This window comes from Cebus imitator, unplaced genomic scaffold (genome assembly GCF_001604975.1).
Source record: "Cebus imitator isolate Cc_AM_T3 unplaced genomic scaffold, Cebus_imitator-1.0 Scaffold269, whole genome shotgun sequence".
In the NCBI taxonomy this organism is placed as follows: Eukaryota; Metazoa; Chordata; class Mammalia; order Primates; family Cebidae; genus Cebus; species Cebus imitator.
In genome coordinates, this window is record NW_016107584.1 from 1,623,270 (window position 1) to 1,648,327 (window position 25,058).

Below are 25,058 nucleotides of genomic sequence, written 5' to 3' on the forward strand. Positions count from 1 at the left end.
CCAGGAGGTTGAGACCAGCCTGGGCAACAAAGTGAGACTGTGCATCTACAAAAAAATAAAAACTTTTAAAAAGTATTAGCCAGGTATAGTCCCAGCCATTCAGGAGGTCAAGGTGGAAGGATTGCTAAGCCCAGGAGTTCAAGGTTGCAGTGAGATGATCAAGCCACTGCACTCCAACCTGGGTAATGGACAGACTGTGAAGCCAAATCTTAAGAAAAAAAAGAGAGAGAGAAAGAGAAAGAAAGAAAAAGAGAAAGGGAAAGAGAAAAGGAAAACAAAGAAAAGATTGGGTCTTCCTAGAGAAAGGAATATTTTGGCTTCCAATGAATCACCAGAAAAAAGTAGAGCCTTAATTTGTGATGTTGAATCACAACAGCAACATAACAACAGAACAAATCTTTATGAAGTAATTTTACCTTCCTAAGGAAAACTGTTACTAGTGTACCTTTAATTACTCATAATTCCTAGTCTTGGGTTTCCAGGAACTCAAGCTTGTGATGGATTAGGTTCTAATGCAATGGGAGCCTACCACCAAATATATTTATAAAATAAACAGTGCAATTCAAAACTTCCTCTACAAATATATAATCTTTGCTTATAAAACCCATCTGATGATCCCAAAGCTTTATTAAAAAAAAAACAGCAAAGAAGGAAAAGGAAAACCACTTATTGGTACTAAAGCCTTTACTGTAATAAACCAAATATATTTACAATTTATACAAATGTTTAACCTTCAACAAAAATACAAAAACATTTCACAAGATGCAAAACCAGGAAACAAGTTCATTGGAGACACCACTGCTCTACAAAGGACGGAAAGTGAGGTGAATTGCAAGGAACAGAAAGGTAATCTCACACTTGGGCAAGGCGTGATCCCCAGATCACCCAGAAAGAAAGAATGGGCTGTCACGTGAGTCGGCAGATTCCGTTCCTCAATCCTACAACCCATGGCCCCTCTGTCCGCTTGGCCTTGGTGCTCCATTTGGTCTATGTAGACAGGTGACTTTCTGCCGATGGACTTGTCACCTCCTTTTTGTAGACTCAAAGTAGTTTTGTGTCAAGGTTTGGAAACAGGTGTTTGTATTTTTTTTTCTCTTTTAAAGTTACAACTTTTCTATTTCTACAAATTCAAAACATTTTGGCCCAATTCAACTATAAACGTTAAACCACATAATGTTTTCAGTAGATGACTTCATAGACTGTAGCCTTCTTGTCCCCTGAGCCAGTGACTATGTACTTATCATCCACAGAGATGTCACAGCTAAGCACTGACGACGACTCTTTGGACTGGAAGAGAAAACAATGGACATGTGTTTAATGTGGAACAACGGTACTCAGAGGCCCTGCTCACTGTCAGGCACCTTCACTCCTGGTTTCAAAGGTGACTCTGTGGTCAGATTGTGGATCTGGGTAAGGAGCACTCACTCACCTGGAATATACTGGCTCCGTAGGGGGTCCGCCAGGCATTGAGGAGGTTATCTTTCCCAGTACTCACAAACCATTTACCTAGAATTAGCAAAGGAATATCTAGTTTTTGCAAGGTTCAATTTCTACTATACAATTAGCCTCGGAATTAATCAAACTAAGAACATTTTTAATGTATGAACTATCATGTCCTAAAGACTGTCCATGACATGAACAGAGGTTTTAAATGTGGCTCCTCAGTGATTTATCAGTGTGATCTTGGGTATAATCTAAGATGTGTCAGCCTCATTAGTCACTGGATACAGGGCTAGTAGCATCATATCCAACACACGGTAACCCTCAAATACAGAATCAGTAAAGAAGGTGTTCTATTTTAGTCAGTCTCCTCATGATAAAATGGGACTAGAAAGGATTAAACATTCAACTTAAGTAAAATGCAAATCGTATTATATAGCATGAAGAAAAGTGATCAATAAGTAATAGGCACTCATCCATCTGTCCGTCTGTCCACGTATGCATCCTGTGAACAGATACCTGCCCATCTGCAGTGCACAAGAAAGGTCTCCACATGAAGGTCTTCCCTCTTCGTCCTCACTGTAGAGTGTAACTAAGTGTCTGGATATAGCTAATTATCCTCTTCTCTGATCCTGGATTCCTCATCATGGCCGGCCCATAATGACTTCCACTGCTCCTGCCCCATTCTTCAATAAATTCCCACCCACCCCTCTTCAGAGTGGTAACTCATTGTTGACTCCCAAACCCTCAAAAACAAACTTGCATTCAAACACTGTATTAGGCAATCACATCACCTGCTGACTTTTCTCAAATTAGCAAAACAGACTGAAACAGACATTGCTATGCTCTGAAGGGCATATTAAAACAATAGAATTATTGCATCCAACTGCTCGGGAACAGCATTTTTTCCAGATACGATCTCTAGCATAGTTTTTAAAGAAGCATTTTCCATTTGAGCCATCAACAGCTGCCAGTTTCCTATTGGCTGAACTCACCACAGTAAGCAAATTTCAGGGACAGCACGCAGCTCTCGTGCAGGTGCAGCTGGTACTTGTCGGGCTTGTTCACGTGCAGCACCTCCACGTTGCTGCTCTCCATGCCCACGGCCAGCCACTCCCCGGTGGGGCAGTACCCCAGGGAGAAGATCTGCAAGGAGCAGGACAGGCGCACTCACGATTCCACCCGATACACTTAGGAAGGGAAGACGCAACGTGAAAGGGCGGGAAATGTAAGGAATAGCAGGGGAAGTAATCAGCCAAGTCCAGGCTGTGGGGAGGTCCACAGGGCAACTGATCTAACGTAGATGAACCAAGTGTCAAAACCTTTAGGAAACTAGAAAGATTTGAACCCCTCTGTTCTTTGGGATAAAATTAAGAAATGATTCCTAATAATAATGGCATTCATGTGTACACTTTAAGGGAGGCCTTACCTTTTAGAGACACTAACTGAAATGCAGTCATCTGAGGGGGATACGTTCTGACAAACATACCGTTAGGTGATTCTGTTGTGTGAACTTCACAGAGTGCACTGACACACACCTAGTCTTTATGGTACAACCTATCGCTTGGAGGCTACAAACCTGCACAGCTGTTACTGTACTGAGAACTGCAGGCAACTGTAGCGTAATGGTAAGTATTTGTACATCCACATATAGCTAAACATCAAAAAGGTACAGTAAAAATATAGTTTTATAATCTCAAAGGACCACTATCACGTATGTGGTCTGTCCTTGGCTAAAAGGTTATATGGTGCATGACTGTGCTTACGGAGAAAATGTTATGCTGTCTGAAATTTATGTTCAAATAATCCAGTGCTTGGGGGTGGAGATGAGAGTTATCACCTGGCCAAATAACTTAAAGCTGAGCAATGGACATATGGCGTTTATTGTACAATTCTCCGTACTTTCATAAATGCTTGGACATTTTCTATACTTATATGTATTTGAGAATTTCTCTAAGAAGTTTAAAAAAAAAAGGCAGACCAAAAATTGTATCCTACTTATGTTGGGAAAGAGGGAAAACAGCAAGACTCTACGAAACTCCACAAAATGTTAACAGGAATATGAAATTTAGAAGTATATGTTTGTTTTCCGTTTTTCTCCTAGTTTTCTGAGTAGAATTATTTTTATTACAAAACAGGTTTTAAAAAAATGCCAAGTCATGATCAAAAGAACGATTCTATCATCAGAAAGCATTTAAAATGGCAAACACTGTTTTTTTCCAAAACCAGTCTACCTTCAGATACTAGACAACTAAGTACTTTTCACATCCTACAAAGTTGTCATTTACATATTATTTCAAAAGTCTGCAAATCTAGTCAGCCATGAGTCCATTTTTTAAGGAATGAGGAATAAAATGGGCATCACTGAGGTATCTCTGCATTTTTTTTAACCTCTCTGGTGCAGGGGAAATAAATGAACTTTCAGAGGAGCTATGACTTTACTCCTAGTGACATGCTGCAGATTTCTCAAGCTCTATTTATTTGGGAATCAAAAAATCATCTCCTACTCCTGCATTAGATGGTGAGAATATGTGCCACAGATCAAACACTGCTGAAAGAAAACTATATGTTCTTCACTGTACAAATCCCTTAAACTCATATGTAACTATAACAGCAAACACATCTTAACCTACAGGATTCTAAAAACCACTCTAGGAGTTTTGGGGAAGGTGTGTGGGGGGCATGGGAGTGAAAGAGGGTTTTTTGTTGTTGTTGTTTATTTAATTAGTGATCTCGAATTTAGCCCTGATCTGTTTGTCTAGACACTACCATCCTGGGGTGGGGAGACAGGGTGTGAAGAGGACAACACACCCCAGCCACCTCACAGACTCCGGGGCAGACGGAAGCCACTCAGTCACCTGGGAGGTGAAGTCATGCTGCTGCAACTGCCGCCCCTCGCGCAGGTCCCAGGACCTGACTGTGTTGTCCAAACCGCCCGTCCAGAGTTTGGTGCCATCATTAGAAATGTCAATACAGCTGGCTCCGTCTGTGTGGCCCTGGAATTGCCTGATAAAACAAACCAGATTGAATAATGATTTCCTGCCAGAGCTCAAGGTAAACACTGTTGTGTTGTTAGTTTTGGACCCTGTGTGTGTGTGTGTCATCCCGCCAGTGTCTGCTGATGTGCAAGATCAAACTAACCTTCCCCTGAGGAGGAGGGGAAACAGCACCTGCAGATCATCTTTGCCTTTTTTCACGATCCAAGAGCTAAAGAAACAGAATGCCGCTGCAGGTTGCTCCCCAGAAGTTATATATGCTACTCTTAACAAATCTGTCTGGAAGGTAAAATTCTTTCCAGGTCGGGAAAAGTATTTAATTGTTCAAAAGAAAATAAAAGACAAACACACAACATCCCAATTGTATTCTTTATGGAAAGATAAAGGTCCGTTCTTTAATTGTGTAGGCCTGACTCCGTGAGAGAAAGAAATGGCGACATGACAAGCACGGAGTGTACAGAAGCATTCCCGTTTCTGTGAGTGAATCAACACAGCAATGCCCTACGTGCCAACAGAGCATGAGCTCATGTATTTACTCAACCTTGCTTTCTGTGGTAGAAAGAGCCCTGCATTGGGAAATCTGGACTCCCAGAGACAAAGGGTCACGCATGCCGGCCTCCTGACCTCAGAGGCACTGGGCAGAGACAGAGGTAATTGCTAAGGCAGGCCCATGGGCACCGCAGCAAGACTCTGCCGCCAAGCTGAGCACAAGGTTGTTCTTTAAAGTAGAACCTTGTACTTCATTCAACAATCACCACCAGACACACTCAGCCACCAGGGATCTGCTGAGCACAGATGTCGTGCAAGGCAACTCGCAGAGCTGCTGAGGGGAGGTCCACGTAAGCCCTGGCAGGGTTGGTGACCATCCTGGACTCCGTTCTGCATGCCGAAAGGGAGCTGGTAGGGGCGCGGCCAGAAAAGGTGAGCACAATCTAGACCCACCCTCAGAACCAGGCAGGATCCAGTAAAGGACTGCATGGAATTTCAACACCAAGAAGAAAGTTTCCATGCTGCTTCTTCCTCCAGGATGCCCATACCTTATCATTCCTATAGAGCTCCAAACTTCTAACCTGAGCTTAGATTTTCAAGAGTGGAAGGGAAGGAAAAAGCACCACTACTGCCCTAAATTCTGAGCCAAGATGTGAACCATCACTTTAAATAGCTTCTCTCTGCAAGCCATCCCCAACTTCTGCACTTCAGGATCCAGGTTGAGTCCTCTCTCCCCTGCTGTGGCCATGAAGGTGGACCTCAGGTGTTTCCTCTTGCTTCCCAGACGTCCCCACAGACCACCCAGGCCTGGAGCAGTCCCCGCTTCACTTGGTGAAAGTGTTGCTTTTCTTTCCTTCAAACAGCTCTGGAAATCCAATGATCTCTTCACCCTCTGACTTCTTTTGACCTTTCTTACTCATTAAATGCTGTTCCTCCTTGACTGAAAACACCTTCCTCTGCTGACATACAGTACCTGATGGCTGCTCCCCTTATCCCTCTGCCCTCCCTCCATTCATATACTTCAGCATTACTCTCAGGCACATCCTATGACTGCTCAGGACGTGCTGGGTTACGGTGAATAAAAAGACACTCAATAGGCTGTACATTGCCCTTTTATACGTGGCAGCCACTAGCCTTCTGTGGCTGTTCCAAATGAGACAGATCTGTAAGACTTGACCCCGTTCTATCCAACAGGTATTTACTCTCCAGGAGCCCATACAGAGCAAGGATTCAGATACAGACAAGAGAGCAGAATGCCTGGGACCAAACTCGGCTCCACCACATCCAACTGTGCAACCTGAAGCCAGTAACTTACCCTCTCTGAGCTTCAGGTACCTCATCTACAAAAGGGGCAAATAGCAGCACAGATGTCATGAGGACTAAGTGGAGGAATATTTGAAAAGTGCTTAGAATTAATATTTTGAAAGTGCTACTCATGAAGTTTAAAAAAAAGAAAAAACAAGTATCTTTTGCTAGGATAAAAGGTTGAAAGGGCTTTCGGCTCCGGCTCCGTTATTCCATTTTGTTCACCTACACTACTCAGCAAATGGAAGAGGAAAATAACTGCTGCATTGTCACCGACATGCAGGGACCGGGCCCAGCTCAATGACACTTAATGCATTTCTACAGCGGAGGCTTGGAGAGTGAGCTGTCACGATGACTTCTGGAGGCCGTCCCTTCTCTGTGCAGCATGAGAGGGGACTTACCAAATAAGCCATGGACCTCAAACTGCACCATACACAGGATGGCTTCCCAGCAAAGATGAAACAAGAATAAAACACATGCTGACTTTGCCATTAATGTTTAATTCATGCTTACTTTAAAAAGACTTTTTGAAGGCCGGGCACAGTGGCTCACACCTATAATCCCAGCACTTTGGGAGGCTGAGGTGGGTGGATCACCTGAGGTCAGGAGTTCGAGACCAGCCCGGCTAACATGGTGAAACCCGGTCTCTACGAAAAATGCAAAAAATTAGCTGGACTATGCACCTGTAGTCCCACCTACTCAGGAGGCTGAGGTAGGAAAATCGCTTGAACCCAGGAGGCAGAGGTTGCAGTGAGCCGAGATCGTGCCACTGCACTCCAGCCTGGGTGACAGAGAGAGACTCTATCTTAAAAAAAAAAAAAAAAAAAAAAAAAAGACTTTGAGAACAGCTGTGGTGCGAGCACTGACTTCTGCAGAGGGCATCTGGTTGGCGAGCTGAGGAAGAGATACAAGCACAGCAGAACTGCAGCAGCTGCTAAGGTGACAGGGCCGACAGCAGGACGCCAGGACACCAGGCAGAGCCCTCCAGGATCCCAGGTGGAACAATCCCTGGGTGGGTCTCTTATTTCATTACTGAGAAAACATTATTGAGGTACGTTAACACCATTTTGTGGGCAAAATTCATGGAATCTCCTCTTCTCGTGTCCCTTTGTTGATTTTCTGTTATCTTTTATCAGTTGGCTCTTGTCCGCACCAAGTTCTAGTCAAAGCCCAGAACATCTAGTATCAACGGCCCCTTTGTGCTGCCGTGTAAGCCATATTAGGCCACCTCTTGGCAAAAGCCAGAAATATTTTTAGAACAAGTCTGGAGTCTGTATGTGGGCTGAAGAACTGGCACATTAAGGAGATAAAAAGTCTCCATGACACCAGGCATAGTAGCAAGACTGTAAGCCCCCCAAAGACAGAAAACACAGTTGCCTTTGTTCCCCTATCACCTAGCCCCATGCCTGTCATTCAAGAGGCTCTTATTTCATGGGCTGAGGGCCTACGGGCAGCCAGAGAGAAGCAGAGGCGACAGGCCCGGCTATTCAAGAAGCAAAACCCTCCTTAGACAACCATCTTTGCTCACCTCACTAGTGTCTGGTTGTGCAGATCCCACACAGCAATGTTGCCGTCGCTGCAGCATGAGAAGCAGACCTTGGAATCGGGGCTGATGGCCAGGGCGTAGCAGGCAGGGGCCGAGGATGTCAGCTCTGCCTTGATGCGTGGGGTCGGAGCTGCCAGGTCCCAAATGGACAAAGTACTGGCTTCTCCTCCCACTATAAGAGTGCAGCCGTCAGGTAGCAATTTACAGGAACGGATATAATTATCTCTATTCTGTAAAATAAACGTGATTCATTGCTATAATGAATTACTGAGGGATCAGAGCACCATATTGTCTAATGGCTATCTTGGTTTTTGAGTTAAAGAGTGGCGTTTCATGAACATTCTAACAGAGCAAGAGGTCTGTAGTCAAGATTGGGGTGCAAGTGCAACTGTCTCCTTCAAAATAGCAAACAAACTCATAGGAGCTTAGATACTGTTTCTAATGTCCTCTACCACAGAGCTGAAACGATCTAGGTGTAAGGTACATGCATACACATAGTTCCCTGAGAAGAAACCACTTTTCTAAGCTAATTTATAAATCTACATCATTACCCTGCATTATTTACTGCCTGGAAACTACAGGACCACCCTCTGTGTTTTGGTCTTCATTATGCTGAATACACTAGATTATTAGTCAGAGGGATTCTTGCTGAGAATTTACCAGAGCTGCTTTCTCAAGCTGTCATGTGGCTGGTGCTATATTTAGCCCCTCAATGCAAAGGCCAAAGAACCTGATAAAAGCAGGCATCTGGCCGGGTGCGGTGGCTCACACCTGTAATCCCAGCACTTTGGAAGGTCGAGGCGGGTGGATCATGAGGTCAGGAGATCGAGACCATCCTGGCTAACATGGTAAAACCCTGTCTCTACTACAATGCAAAAAACTAGCTGGGTGTGGTAGTGTGTGCCTGAAGTCCCAGGTACTCAGGAGGCTGAGGCAGGGGAATCACTTGATCCTGGGAATTGGAGGTTGCAGTGAGCCAAGACTGTACCACTGAACTCTAGCCTGGTGACAGAGCAAGACTCCACCTCAAAAAAAAAGCACGCATCTTTCCATCAAAACCAACACATATGAAGGGGTTGGGGTTGGGGGGCTCTAATACGATCAACCCCCCAAAAGATACAGATATGGCTAAAGTTGGCTCACAAGCTTTTAATGATGGACTATCTTTCAAAGATTAGAGAAACTTTAAGCATGTGACTTCAACAAAGGATACTCCTATTGCTATAGAATGTTGGGCTAAATTTAAATACAAGTTTCATGAATGAAGACATTTTTAAGTTTTTTTTTTTTTTTTAAAGAAATATACTAATAACTACTCTAAAAAAAAGTCTGTGTCTCAAAAACACTGCCACTCTGCTGTTTGGAAATACTCTCTCCGGAATCCTCAGAATTTTCCAGGCAGGCAGTGGGTACACGATACCATCTGCAACAGCAGAGTGCAGGCTGACACCACACCAAGGCAGGGCAGCTCTGAGTCTGCTTAAGGCCAGTGGTACATGCTCTGTAAATCCTGGGGTTACAGTTTAGAGACTGGAGCATGTTCCAACATGATCTATGTCCCTGAAAAATGGAAAATGGTATTCTCGGGCTCTGGGTGGATGTGGCTTAGGTGCTCTGGGAAAGCATTCTCACTGCTCTATTGTGTTGATGGCTGCCGGGTTTTTGCAGTGAGATCCTTTAACCCTTTCCTGAAGTTAAGGTCATAAAACCTAACCAGCTCTCTCAGGTCGCCTTAAAAACACAAACCCTGTTCAGAATGGTTTTTAGGCCATGTTGTCAAATATTTACTATTCTGTATTTATCTAAAGGCTATAGGGAAATTAAAAACCAAGTGTATGGCAGGGATCAGAGTCCAGGCCAAGTTGTGCTTTTGTCCATTAAATGGGAAACCCCCTTTTGCAATACACATCCATACACAAGGAGGGCCTCTGAAAACCACTGTAAAGTATCTTTAAAAAAGAAATCCATCAACTCTGGGATTTAGCCAGTGCAACAGCAACAAATGAAACCTTCACATTTAAATTGGGGGATGAGGGGGTTAAATACCCAACACAGGAAACAGAAGGGGCTTCTATTTCCTCATAATGGGACTAAAACCCAGACCCATACAGCTATTTCCTTATTGAATCTCCAGGGAGAAATTGCCCTTGTGCGCCAGTTCCTGTTCACTCACCAGACAGTCGAGCTGGGAGACAGGACTCTTATTGCCAGGGTGGCTAATGTCCCAGACCTTGACGCAGCCCTTCCCGCCTGTGTACACATGTCTCGTGGGGTTGCTGATGGTCACCGCGCACACCACCTCCCCGTGGTTGAGGGTGTTGATCTGGCGAGCGTGCCGGGGGATTCCGGGTCCGATGAGGGCGTCGGGGGGAAAAGGGACAGGCTGCATCTGACCGTCTGCAGTAACGTGGAAGGAGTATGCACTTTTGGGAAAATGATTGGAGAGAAGACAGAAAACACATTTACAGAAAAAGCAGTCATTACCTCGGCAACGTGCTAGGGAAAAGATGAAAACAAAGAAAGATTCCCTTGTACAGTTTCCATTGAAATCAATACAAGTTGAAGTATTTACTGATGGTGCAAATTTAAAATAATTAATAGTAGAAATCTAGCGTGTGCCAAATGACATATATATTGAACTGTATTTAAAATTTTTTTAAAGATTTTTTAATTGTTCTTACCCATTCTATAAAGCATTCCCTCAAATCTCATTATAAAACACTTAATGTACTTTCAAATGAACATAAAAGACCTCCTCCCATGTATCTTGTGTAATTGTATGATTTCGAAGTATAATTTAAAATGATTATTTTCCCGACTAAAGATGAAGCCTTTAAGAACTAATAATAATAAAACAGAATAGTGTGTTTCAACAGCAAAAACAAATCCGAAAAAACAGCTTTCTAAAAATACCAGTTTATGGCTTGGACTTAACTTTCTTTTGCTTAAGGAAGAAAAAACAAAAGATTATCTTATATGGCTTTAAACAGAGATTTTAGGTTTCCTACTGAACAATTTTCTTTGCCTATGTTGGTCAGGAACACCATCATATAAGGCAGCAAAGTGCCCAGCTAAAAAGATTATTCTTCCCCGCTCTCCTTTAGTCCGGTGTGCCCATGTTCTGACCAGTGAGGTGTAGGAAGAAGCTGCTTGATGGCATTTTGAGGAAGTTCTGAACTTGAAAAAGAGAAGAGGGTTGGGGGCTCTCTGTACTTTCCACTCTATTTTGCTAAGAACCTATAACTGCTCTAAAAAATAAATAGGCAGGGAGCATACCTGCCCTCTTCTCTTCTTCCTTCCCACTGCCTGAACTAAGAGTAAGAAGAATGGTGCTCCTATGGCCCCTCTGGGCCACAAGGTGATTTCAAAGATAGAAATCAGCTGCTGGGGGAGATAGAAGAGACAGGATGCAGAGGTCCTGGTGACACTATGGGGGTATCATAACTGCCATGACCTGCTGAGAGCCAGTGTCTTTTATGGGAGAGAGAAATAAACTTCCACATTATTTAATTCTCCTATTAAATACAAACAAACCTAATTCTAGTTGCCCACTTCTATTTCTACACCAAAATTCAAAGCATATTTTTTCCTCCAATGAACTCAGTTTAAACTCCAAAAGCTAAGATCTTATGGTCATGATAAAACACAGACAAAGAAGAGACACTTTAGAGGATAGAAGAAACATTAGTGTTAATGTTTTTACTCTACATCAACTGATAAAATTATGCACATTCTAATTTGAAGACCACTACTTCCACTTTCTTAACCTGAAATCACTAAAGTTCAAACCATAAACAGTAAGTGAAGTGTGCACTGTTTCCTCCTTCCCATAACCCTCAAGAAAGTGTGGGCCCTTTCTGGAGCTTCTCATCGGCAGCTTTACATACAATGTAAACACCATGAGTACTAACACAGAGCTTAAATTTTCATTTTAATACAAAGTCGAATTTGGTAAAGTAACTCAGCAAGTACAAAACTGAAAACCAATTATACCAGGTCTCTACCACCCTGCACTTAAAACCCACATACGTTTGTTTGAAAATAAAATGCATGCTATTATCTTCCCTCCTTAAAAGCAAAACATAAAACACATGAAGACTTTGAAACTTCCCCTCCACTCAACCACAGGACACAATCTCAATCTGTTATCTGCTGGCAAATCGGTTCCAGTAACGAACAGTAAATAGCTATTTGGCCCAAATCCTAATGTTACTCTTAATTTGAATGAATTAGCACATATATTGGGAACCATGGAGACTGTCTTGGGAAATAAATATGCACACAAAAACAATATAGTGCAAAGCCCTCACATCGCCAAACCACTAAATCTCATTTTTTATCCAACAGGATTATTTGGTGTCCTTAGCAATATATCAAGTCCATATGATGTTTCAATACGCATATTATAGTTAGTTGAACAGGAACCTATGCCACTTCCTATGGGACATTTCGAGTCACAATCAAATAGCATTTTTTGCCCTTGAAGGTTGCCACAGAACTGTGGGAGTTTAAGTCTATTCGAGTCCTACAATAATTCTAGGCTTTGAAGAATGCTCAACGAACAAAGTCCAGGAGCAAGTTCTACGACCCAGAATCAGGGTCCATGCTCTGGGTCCAAAAACAACAACAAAAAAATCCAGATGATACTGAAGAAATGACAAGTAAATTTCCATAAAATAAAACAATTGGGTTGCACATGATTTATCAGGATGGTGGATAAGGGGGGAAACTGCTTCTCAAAGATGTCAGTGCTATGAGAGAAATGACACACGTGAAGATTAGTTTCTCTCTGTGTACCACAAATCAAGCTGGGCGCCTCCAGGTAAGGCCAGGTTTCCATCAGGTACCCTTTTCAGCAATCCCAGATTTTTCAGAGGAAGGAAATTTTATCTTCCTTCAACTGGAAACCTGCTCATGATAGAGTTAAATGTTCCAGATTAAACAGATGCACCAAGTACCTGACAGGAGATGTGTCTGCTGATCTTTGGAAGACACCCATTTCTTTCCCAGGTGTCCTCTTCTTTAAACTGCACAGGAGGCCCGTGATCATCATACGGAGGCAATTTAAAATTGATTCACAATGCAGCAAGCTTCTGTCAGAAGCTGTGAACACGCATCCATCCCAGGGGAAACCCATATGGATGTTAATACATCAGTCACAGGGAGCCTCGGCGGAAGCTGGTGCTGCCTGCTGTGCTGAAGAGCCAAATCAAATGAACATACCAGAGCAACACAAAGGGCGGATGGGTCTTTAGGAGAGATCAAGTAGAAGGAAAACACGAGGGGGGGAGGTTATTCACCTACAATAATAATAGAGCTACTTCGATAAAAGGCCACCCTGAGGGCTCATCATGACGATGGTGAAGGGATCCCAGAAGGAAGCACAACCTTCTCTACTGGTTGAGGAACTAAGAAAAGTAAAACCAATCAGAAAGATTGTCTAAACAGATTGTATGAAAAGACTGTATATAACGATTGTATAAACAGATAGTGAGTATTCATAAATATCGCTCACACCTGAATTCAGAATGAAGCCAGATACAAAAGAATGCACATGGAAATGACTGCATTGCTGGAATTTCACACACAGGCAAAATTCATCTGAAGTACTGAAAGTAAAGGTGGTGGTTAACCTTGGTTACCGCAAGGGGCATGGGAGGGGTTTCTGGGCAATGATCCTGCTCTGTTCCTTGATCCAAGGACTGGTTACACAGGTTGCTGCCTTTGGTGACAAGTCACTGAGCCAGACACATAACGATTCATGCACTTTTCTGTATGGGTATGGTATTTAAATTTTTAAAGTTTAGATTCATTTAGTTATTCAACAAAAAGTCAAGATGAAGGCTCTTAACCAGTTAACACATTAGATTAGGTCCACAGCCAAATCAAGCGTCCAAACTTTGCTGTTAAATGAACCTCCGATTCTCTGGTCACATCAACTGCAGTCTTGCCAATCAGCCAGCTTGCAGTCTAGAAATGTGTCCATTTCGTGACCCGTAAGACAGAAATAATAATAAAATACAGAGGTCTGCAAGGGTTGCTGTAAGGACTAAAGTGATAACAGCTGCAAAACACTTAACACAGCACTTGACAACTGCAGTGAGTCTTCAGGAAATGACAGTATTGTTATTGAGCCACCACAACTTTAAAAAAAGGAAAGTGAAGACATGTTGAATTGAGCCCTTTTATCTCAACCAGTGGACAAGTATGTGGGTCAGGGAACGCGGAAAGGGAGGAAGACACAGGGTGGGGATCAGGAAAGCACAAGGGCAGTGATAAGTCAACGAAAAACACAAAATTCGTGAATCATCAAAGGTGAGAGTGGGGGAAATGGCACTGAGCAAAGGCTAGAACGAACGCCCAAACAGAAGAGATGGATGTTTGGATAGAATCGTGGCAAACTGCGGGGCAGCAAGTCAGTCCTAGATCCCTTCTGAGGGGACACACAGCGAAGCCCACGCGCATCTCAGAAAGCCTCAGAACTGAGCCCCAGCCCCCACCTAGCTTTCTGAATCAAGCTCCTACAGACCAGGACCGCTTCTGATTCTAAAATCTGGTGTCAGAATTGAAAAGAATAAAGCCCACTCGAGTTCACAGATTTAAAAACTGAATGAAATAAAAACCCATTCAGAGCAACGGGCTTTTCATTTACTGGGCACACAGCAGAGGTGAAGGAACTAAAAGCAAGAGTCCCCACCGGGCTCCTTCACAGCTGCGGTGAACTGGAAAACAAGACCTTGTTCCACGGGGGCAGGCTGTTTTTTCCCCCGAGCAGACCGGGCTCCTCTTAATAAAACTAAGCTGTGTTCTGTGGTCAAAGGAAAACAGGTGTTTACAGGGTTGCTGGTTTGCTGGAAATAGGAACTGCAGTGGCAGAATCAAGTACTGTAAACAGTAATGAAGAACCACAGACCCTGGAGATGATGGCTGTGATCAAGCCCCACTGCCTACGGACTCACTGTTCTGGATGTGAAACTGTTAGCTATATTAACAAGGATCAAAAATCTGATTGTGTCAAAAAACCTTCATTCACTCTTCAGGCTCTTTACATGAAGCCCTTTACAATTTAGTGCCAACAAGTCTTACTTCATGTGACTTTAAACTCCCAGCCACATGGGACAACAGGCCAGTCCCCTAAAATATCAAACACTGTCACATCTCCAAGTTGCACACAAACTGTTCCCTCCTGCTATAGAACAGCACCGCCTCCCTCCTGAGAACACGTGCTTCCTCCCTCCCTCTGTCTGCCGTGACCTCCCCAGCCTGGATGATTCTTTCCCAGGGTCCTAACTTTTCCTACAAACCTCTATCATAGTATTTATCATACTGTGAACATTTCTCCCTTTTCTATTCCAGAGTTCTTCAGGGGTAGGCAGAAGGCTTCACCACCTGGCACTCCATCAATGGATCAGAACACCACAAGTTGTCTACTGTTACCTAATCACTTACATGTTAAGACATGAAAAGTTGCCCTGGTAAGGAAAATGTGCTAAAATAAGGTGGGCAGTCCTCTCTAAGCCCCTGGGTTATGCTAGCCAACTTTTCCCAGGCAATGTCTAGCAATCATACCACATGTCACTATGAGATGGTAGCAATTTTCCCAAGGAGGAAAAGCAGATTCTAGAGAGCTGACTTAGACCACAAAAAAGACAATGAAAGCAATGACAATAATGCAGTGAAATCCATGGCTTTTCCCTAAGTCAGCTAAATCCAGTGGACGCTGGCCCTTCCCAAGCAAACTGTGGCAGAAGCGACCACAGGTCACATGGAACAAGCTCCATCCTGCATCTGGGGCCCTGGAAAGCAGGACCTGCCAGTCAGGTGCAAGAAGTCAGGAGACACAAGCACCTGCTTCAGTTTAGTGGCTAGTAATACGTGGGCACCATGTCTAACTAACTTGAGCCTCCTTTCCCTAGTTTTACAACACACCCTGACAAAACTTCGCCTATGAACAGGACTGCTGAGGTGTGAAGTAATGAAGCCACATGGGAAAGTACTTCAAGAGAACTATGAAGCGCAATATAGTCAACCTTTGCTTGCCACATCACAGGAGGGGGCTCAATATCCCTTACTGTTTAGAGATGAGGGAAGGTGGCACAGGACAGGCTAAATACCTCGCCCACAACCACCCAGCTAGTAAGCGGTAGAGCCAACTCCAGGTCAGCCCAGCTGCAAAAGTGGAGCTGTTAATCTTTACCTTACCTTCCACGTCAGCATTACCTGTGATGTTATCCCCTCAAGAGGGATAATGTGGGACCCATCAGGACAGAGCAACACATCGTGAGCAACATGAGACATGCGGACATCATGAGTGTGACTGTGGGGGCTGGGGTAACTGGACTCCTTCTAGCATGGGTGACAATAACGTAATTTATGATTCTGGAGGATACTCTTAGCCTGAAAACTAATAAACGTGGTGGCTGGGGGAATAGTGACATGGGGATCATAAGAAAATCAGAGTCCTAATATTCTAAGATTTTAGGAGAAGAATGTAGAATTTACCTGCTTACAGGTAAAACCTCCCTTTGTCAATTTTTTTAAAGGGTCTGCACATCTAACCCACCACATCTACAAAATTTTTCCAGTTTGGCCATTCTTGTATTCTTCTAAATAACAAATATACAGAACAGGGTATAATTCCTACCTTATTTGGAAGATAGCATTTCTACATCAGTGGAGGGCTTTATTAACACTAACTTAGAAGTAGCAAACTTCAAAGCATTAGGCTGGGAGACTCTTTGTTTCCTTATTTAGATGAATATACTTCTATTTTCATTTACTTTTTAAAGGGAAATATAAAACTTCTTAAAATGGATATGTAAAAGAAGATTACAAGCAAAGAAAACAAGAAAGAGATGACTTAAGTTGATGAACGAGGAGGTATTCCAGCCAAAGTCAACATTCAAGATTCTGAGTTCTAGGACCTAACTTCCTTCATCAATTACAGGGTTCCAAACTTCTCAATGTGCTGGGGCAGGAACAAGGTTCCTATATAGGACAAAGATACAAGTGGAGAGATTCCTGGATGAAAAGTAAAACAAAAAGAGGCTTCATATACTGCTATTTCAAAGCTAAACTAAAAAATTCTAGCAAAGGAACTACCCACTACAGACAAAAATGAGCATTATCCAAACAAGAAATATACACACTCTATTTATATCCCATAAACCAAAGGTCCTTTCTGACAAGGTGAAGAGGGAGAGAGAGAAGTCAAGGGAGGAATCACTGTAGCTAAACACAACTGACGTCAAAAGGAAGGTCCTCCCAGCTACTCAGGAGGCTGAGGCAGGAGGATCACCTAAGCTCAGGAGTTCAAGGTCAGCCTGGAGATCCCCACGTCATTTGTCTTTTTAAAAAGGGGCCTCAGCTCAACTTCATCTCAAAAAATAAAGCTACATATTCCTGTATCATCAGAAGGTAGAAAAACAGAAATTAAACTAATACCCACATGGCAGTAATAGGGAACAGAGCCAGCATGTTGTTTTTAGGATTTAATAGGAAAAAAAAAAAAAAACCCTACCCAAGTATCACTGTGATGATCAATTTTATATGTCAACTTGATTAGACTAAGGGATGGCAGGGCGGCTGATAAAACTTTATTTCTAGGTGTATCTGTGAGGCTGTTTTTAGAAGAGATTAACATTTGAATAGGTGGCCTGAGTAAAGAAGGTCCCCTTCCCCATGCAGGTGGCATCACTGAGGGACTAGACGGGGCAGAAAGTCAGGGGAGGAGAAAATGTGCTCTCGCTCAAGCTGGGAATCCCACCTACTGCTGCTCTCCATCATCAGTGCTCTTGGTTCTCAGCTTGGAGTAGAACTACACCAGCTTTCCTGGGCCTCCAGCTTGCAGTCTACACAGCCATGTGAGTCAATCCCTCCTAATCACTCTTTCTCTATATCCATATCTATAGCTGATTGGTTCTATTTCTCTGGAGAACCCAGACTAAAACAACCCCATCAAATAAAAAGCGGGCTGAGTCAATTTTTAAGTCCGCTAAATAAGTGACTATGGAATCTAGACATGAACACAGAAACCAGAAAATCAGAAACAGAAAAAGTGGGGTGAAATGGGAAAGCCCCTGGCCAGTGAAACTTTTTCTTGGCTAAAAGCCTGGAAAACACTGCTGCAAGTGTTTTCCTATGAGGCAATTTTACCCCAAATGCAGTCAGGATTTTATTTTTCCTTTAGGCTCTAAACCAAAAAGGTACTTTAAAGATTTATTTAAACACTAAACAAGTGGGTAGGAGATTTCTAAATTACATGTCTGGCATTAAAACACAGGGTGAAAGGACCTGTAACTACCCTAGACTCTTAAGCCAAACTATTCTTAGTCTGAGTTATTACTGACCTCTAGGTGCTAATATATAAGGCAGGTAGAGCACAGCCCCTGGGTATTTATAGGGAGAACAGCAGTGCTACAGTGCCAGAAAAAAAAAAAAGTCTAACTAAACTTTGGAATTTCTCTTACCAATGATCTCCACAGAGCTCAGGGGAATAAATGTCCTAAAACTAAAAATGAATTCAAGTTAAGCTGAACTAAACAATACCAATTAAATCCAGCCTTGAGGGTGTGAAAACAAGCTCAGGGTTACCTCCCATAAACCAATACTACTTAATAATTCTAAAATGCGAACCAAGGGTCTTCTTTAGAAAAGAATGAATCACAGGGTCTTACACAATCCTGGACCCGGCTCCCACCTATTCAAGGCAAGGAACATTTGTTTTCCTGGATGTCTACGCTCAAGGGACAAGACTTTGGGAGCTTCCATCCTCCTGGGTAGCAAGCAGATAGAAACATGGCTTGTACATGATTATAATCCAAGCTCAAAGTGTCAGCAATGTTGTAAAGACGTTTCATGGTGCACCTGGAGGGAGACCACAGATGGGAAGGCATCCATAAAGGCTTCATGAAGAAGGCAGCAATGCAAGTGGGCTTTGGAGGACAGAAAATACTTCAACAGGAAGAGATGAACAGCACTGAGAAGGAAAGCAGCTCCAGGGAGCAGGGGCCGGAGTCATCAGGGAACAGAGGCTCAACCTATTGGGTTAGCACAGTATGTAAACAACACAGGACATGACACCAGAAAAGCAGGCTGGGGCGATATTACTGGCGGGGCCTTGAATGCCATGTTGGTTCATACAGCTCGAACACCCCTTATCCAAAATGCTTTAGGACCAGAAGTGTTTCCGATTTTGGATGTTTTCAGACTTTAGAATATTTACATATACATAAACGAGTTATCTTGGGGATGGGACCCAGTCTAAACACAAAATTCACTTCTATTTCATTCAGACCATATATACATATCCTGAAGGCAATTTTAGTTTTCCCTGAGGGATGCTGGATAAACTGGTGTTGTGTTTTGACCGCACCTTGTCGCATGAGGTCAGGTGTGGGATTTTCCATGTGTGGCATCATGTCAGCACTCAAAAAGTTTCAGATTTTGAAGCATTTAGATTTTGAATTTTCAGATTAAGATGCTCAATCTATATTCAACTTTTGAAGATCTCTGTGTAACACATGGACCTGGTAAATGCTTTATGATAAGAACAAACTGACAGCAATTTGATGAGGAAGGAAGACAATACTTATCTAGGACCTTCCTGACAAAGCTAGGCATGAAAAAGGTGAGAATTTTAACAAAGAATAAGACCATTAAATAAATACATATGTATATATATATATATATATATATTTGAGTTAAATGAGGAAGAATCTAACACTGAAATTTGGGCTCAGATGTCAGAGAGAATGGGAATGACGCTTTAACAAAGAGAAGGAAGTTAGGGAGGCTGGAGTGGGTAGGAGAGAGGAGGGAAAGTGCCAGGGTGGTTGGGAAACCCTACTGAGATCTTGTCATCTTAACACCTGAAACAGGAGTGTGGAATGGCAGCAGTGAAGTCATCTTGCTCTGTTCCACTTTGACTGACAACAATGTGAAGCCACAGAACCTCTGCACATGCTGGTCTCTCCATCCAGAGGTTCAGTCCCTGGCCCCATTGGGTTAGTGCAGCTCTGAAAACGCTTCTGCAGGGAATCCCTGCTTGACCCTCCCCAATGGGATCAGTCCCCCATGCCCTGTCTTTTGCTTTCTAGAACAGTGTTCCTCTGTAATAGCTCTGTGGTAGCCTCCGGGTGCCTACAATTCTGCCTTTGTTTCTGGATCTCTCAAGTGTTTTCAGCTCAAAATAACCACTATACCTAAGGGGCATATTTTGTTGTGGTGTGTCCTGAACTCCTTCAAGGGGAACAAGAAGTTCAGCACATGCCACCCCAAATATTTGGGGTGAAAACACTGGAGAAATGAGAGATCCAGGATAGACTTTCTGACCTCTCTCTTTCTATACAAAAACAGGCCATAAAATGTTCCATGAGAAAGGTGCCCTCCCTGTACCAGAAACAGAACAACAGCCTTGTATCATCAGTCTGGGAATTAACACTAAAGGGGATATGTACAAATAAACTTACCAAAATAACCTTTGTCTCCCACAAGTTTTCCCCCAGTATAGGTATCACTTAGTTACTTCCCCACAATTCACTGCCTCTGGCCCAAACCTCTTTTTCTTGTCACGTCTTCACAAATTTATTATTTCTTTGTATAAAAGTGATACAAGGCCGGGCGTGGTAGCTCACACCTATAATCCCAGCACTTTGGGAGCCCAAGGCGAGTGGATCACCTGAGGTTAGGAATTCAAGACCAGCCTTGGCCAACATGGTGAAACCCCATCTCTACTAAAAATACAAAAATCAGCCAGACATGGTGGCTCACGTTGTTAATCCCAGCTACTAGGGAGGCTGAGGCAGGAGAATCACTTGAACCCGGGAACTGGAGGTTGCAGTGAGCCGAGATTAGGCCACTCCACTCCAGCCAGGGTGACAGAATGGGACTTTGTCCCCCAAAAAAAAAAAGTGATACAAGCTGTCTGCTCTGGTCACTTCTCCGGGTCTTCATTTCCTTGTGAAGACTCCCATATACACCTAAAAATCTTAAAAAGTCTTGCACGCTTTTCTCCTGTTAATCTATCTCATGTCAGTGTAATTCTCAGGCCCAGCTGCAGACTCTGAGAGGGCAAAGGAGAATTTTTCCTTCCCTACACCCCTTCCTAGGCTGTGTGCTCCCAGTGGGGTCCCCTTCACCTATACAGGAGATGGCAATGAAATCTGTGGAAGCGTGGATGGAAAGGAAGTGACAGGGTCTGGAACTTAGTGAGCAGGTGATGTAGGGGCTCTAAATCACAGCCCACAAGACAGAGCTAAAGACAGACAAATTCTGGCCAGAAGAGAAACCTCAGGGTGGTGTGGAGGTCTCAAAACGTTGAAGAGCTGCCATGAGGATGATGGATTAGCACTGTGTTGTGTGGTCTCCGGGGGTAGGAAGGGCCAAGATTGATGGGTCAAAGTTCAAGGGAGACAGATTCAGCTCAAGGGCTAGAAGACTTTTCACAGAGCCATGGAAAATGCATTGCTCTGGGTAGCAGTGGGTCCCCATCCTTGGACATGCACAGTCAGAGGCATACAGTCACTGGGCGCGGCTATCTTAGCAGACTTCAACCACGGATGCTCATTTATACTAAAGAGATATTCAGGTCCCTCCTGCCCCACCTGAATTATGCTGACTATAACATGCTTAGAAGGCACTCACGTGGACCCCTCAACAAGCTCTCTCTGTGCACGACACAGACTGCCTTCCCTCCCCGGTACCCTGGGAGACTTATTCCTTCCTGCACATGCTTTAGCTTCAGTGTACGTGCTCACCCCATGGAAGTCTTTCTGACCCTAATTTTGGTCACTTCTTTACATGTCTCCCTATCACCCACTGCTCTGCCTCAAGAGCACATATCACAAGTTAACCAGGATATTTACAGTTCTTTTAATCACACGGTCAAGCCCCCATGGACAGAGAAGGCTGAGAGCACCCTCTTTCCTGGAGCACGCCTGGCATCACGCACAAAGCCTGACAGTTTACACTCAGTCTATGAATGGCAACTGCACCTCCCATCTGCCTCACCCAAGCATTCTTTCCGTGGGTATTTTGCAGGAAATTATTTGTATAACCTTTAACACCTTGTTCACTCTACCCTGGACACATGAGTTTGCTCCCATTTCTCTTAAGTGCCTCAGACCAGCCCTACTCAATGTGTGGTCAGCAAACACTGGCTACTGTTTGCAGTGAGAGGAGTGCAGTCATCAAGAGTGAGCGCTAGCAACCTGAGGGTGTAGGGCTGCCGACTCTTCTAACAACAAAAAACAGACTTGGATTTTGTATCTTTTTCCTCCTATTCATTTGTATTATATGTTACAAATGTATCCATCTTTGACTTACTGGGGAAAAAAATTGGTCTGTCACCATGAATGGTTTGAGCAGCACTGCCCCAGGCAATATTACTTTACTAAATAATAAGAACAGCAAGTCCTCTCATACTAATTAATTAGGTAACTATGGGCAGTAAGATTATATATAGCCCAGATCCTGGCAACAATGGCAAAGCTCATTTTTCCTTCTGATATTGTCTATCTTCTTCACATAATATGGCTCAAACATGAAAGAATCCCTTAGGCTGGGCACTGCAGCTCATGCCTGTAGTCCCAGCACTTTGGGAGGCCAAGGCAGGAAGATCACTTGAGCCCAGGAGTTCAAGACCAGCCTGGGCAACGCAGGGAGACCCAGTGCCTCAAAAAAAGAGAGAGAGAAAGAGAGAGAGAGAGATTTTAATTATTTTAGAGAGGGCAATGATTGCTCAGATCCAAAGGCCAATGGCCATTTTAACCAACATGAGAAAAGTACCCTGACATGTGAGTCTCACAGCTTTGGCCACCATGTCCACTGTCCTCATCCTTAGGAACATTGTGATTCTAGTTTGCATGGCTTTGAACACAAAGAAATGCAAGGTGCTCACAAGCCAAGGACGAGAATACTTGACTGTAATAAGCATGATACTACTACTCCCTTACATCTGCTCATGTTAGCACACATAAACACATGTAAGGAACAGGATCCAATTTAACTGTGACCACCCACTAGCCTTCCACCCTAGCATCACCGCTCATTGCTCTACTCACGGCCTTCCCCCATTGCATCCCCTATTACACCCAAGGTGGGGGCTTAGCAGCTGAACACACTCCCCGTACCTCTAACTCTTGAAGCTAGCTTTCCCTAAGGGTCAGCTGAACTTGGCCTTACTTGCCTGTTACTCCACCGGAGGTTCATCAGTTACTGGTATTACTGTTTCTCATCACAACTTTACTGGTTTGCCCTTTATCCACTCACCAATCAGTAGAACACAACAGCTACAACACTGCTGATGCCACAGGTAAGAAATGCTCACAAGTGCCCCAGGGACCTCCCAGGCTGGAAGCAGGGGGACATTCCCAAATTCCAATGAAAACACACGAGGTAATAAGTAGTTCATGGGTACTCAACTGGAAGAAAACTACCAGGTAAGTGAGCACTGAGCAATGCTACCCACGACTCCAACCCTGCTCTTCATTGGGCACAGATATCATCTTAAATTCCTAACATTGCTACTGATTCCTAGTGTAGACAAAAACCTCATTTCACCATGAATCAAATTACTGTGAAATAGCTAAAAGAGTGCATGAAAAGTAGAGCAATGGGAATTGGGTTTCCTAAAAAGCAGGTGACAGGGTAAGAAATTCAATTTTATCTCATGCTGGTGGTTTATTTGAAACAAGGCTATTATCAAAACCACGCAAAGATGACCGGGCAGCTGACTGGGCTGGTCAAAGTAATTCACCATTCTGGGAGTGGTGACTCCAAGCATTTTGGGAGGCCAAGGCAGGAGGATCGTGTGACGCCAGGAGTTTGAGACCAGCCTGGGCAACATAGGGAGATCCTGTCTCTACAAAAATAAATTTTAAAATTGGCCAGGTGTAGTGACACATGCCCGTAGTATCCGCTACTCAGGGAGCTAAGGCAGGAGGACTGCTTCAGCCCAGGAGGTCGAGGCTGCAATGAGCTGTGATTGTGCCTCTGCATTCCAGCCTGGGCAACAGAGCAAAACCTGTTTCTAAAAATAAAAAACTCACTAATGTGACACACAAGTGACATACTGATAAAAGCTAAAAGCAGCCACATGAAGGCAAGGATATGACAAAAACAAACAGAAGGCCTAAGACTTGTAGCACCGTACCTCTATTTTTTTCTTTCTTTCTTTTTTTTTTTTTTTTTAGACAGAGGTTCGCTCTTGTTACATAGGCTGGAATGCAATGGTGCGATCTCAGCTCACCGCAACCTCCGCCTCCTGGGTTTAGGCAATTCTCCTGTCTCAGCCTCCTGAGTAGCTGGGATTACAGGCACGCGCCACCATGCCCGGCTAATTTTTTATATTTTTAGTAGAGACGGGGTTTCACCACGTTGACCAGGATGGTCTCGATCTCCTGACCTCGTAATTCACCCGCCTCGGCCTCCCAAAATGCTGAGATTACAGGCATGAGCCACCACGCCCACCCCAGTACCTCTATTTTTAAAAAATCAGCCAGTGCAGTGGCTCACGCCTGTAATCCCAGCACTTGGTGATCCAAGGCGGGTGGATCACCTGAGATCAAGAGTTCAAGACTAGCCTGACCAATATGATGAAACCCGTCTCTACCAAAAATACAAAAATTAGCCGGACGTGGCGGTATGTGTCTGTAATCCCAGCTACTTAGATGGCTGAGACAGGAGAATTACTTGAACGTGGGAGATGGAGGTTGCAGTGAGCGGAGATCATGCCATTGCACTCCAGCCTGGGCAACGAGAGCAAAACTCTGTCCCCAAAAAATAAAATAAATAGCATATGCAAAGACCTGCCCTTTTCTTTTCTTTTTGAGACAGAGTCTTGCTCTGTCACCCAGGTTGGAGTACAGTGGAGGGATCTTGGCTCACTGCAAACTCCGCTACCCAGGTTCAAGCAAGTCTCCGGCCTCAGTCCCCCAAGTGGCCGGGATTACAGACACACACCACCAAGTCTGGCTGATTTTTGTATTTTCTGTAGAGATGGGGTTTCACCACATTGGCCAGGCTGGTCTCAAACTCCCAACCTCAGGTGGTCCACCTGCCTTGGCCTACCAAAGTGCTAAGATTATAGGCGTGAGCCACCACACCTGGCCTCTAACATTTTCTATCTTAGGAAAAGGCAGAGCTTTGCTACTAAGCAAAACAGACCTTCACATTTCAATTCTGCTGTTTAAAAAAATCTGAGAACGTCAGAAATTCTTTGAAATCACACTTCTAATTACTAACATTATGAAAAGGAAGCAATTTTTTAAGTGACCCAGGAA

The 25,058-nt window shown here is 43.7% G+C and overlaps 1 protein-coding gene across 8 annotated transcripts in view; it reads right to left on the reverse strand.

Moving 5' to 3' along the window:
* Positions 1 to 666: 666 nt before the first annotated feature.
* TLE1 (TLE family member 1, transcriptional corepressor) overlaps positions 667 to 25,058 on the reverse strand; it is a 100,620-nt gene continuing 76,228 nt past the window's right edge. For all 8 annotated transcript variants that reach the window (XM_017500747.2, XM_017500749.2, XM_017500751.2 and 5 more), the window contains 6 exons: positions 9,950 to 10,199; positions 7,759 to 8,006; positions 4,299 to 4,446; positions 2,436 to 2,586; positions 1,430 to 1,506; positions 667 to 1,287 (listed from right to left, as the gene is read on the reverse strand). In XM_017500747.2, coding sequence (XP_017356236.1) covers positions 1,180 to 1,287; positions 1,430 to 1,506; positions 2,436 to 2,586; positions 4,299 to 4,446; positions 7,759 to 8,006; positions 9,950 to 10,199 — 982 coding nt within the window. In that variant the 3' untranslated portion in view covers positions 667 to 1,179. The remainder of the gene's footprint in view (positions 1,288 to 1,429; positions 1,507 to 2,435; positions 2,587 to 4,298; positions 4,447 to 7,758; positions 8,007 to 9,949; positions 10,200 to 25,058) is intronic.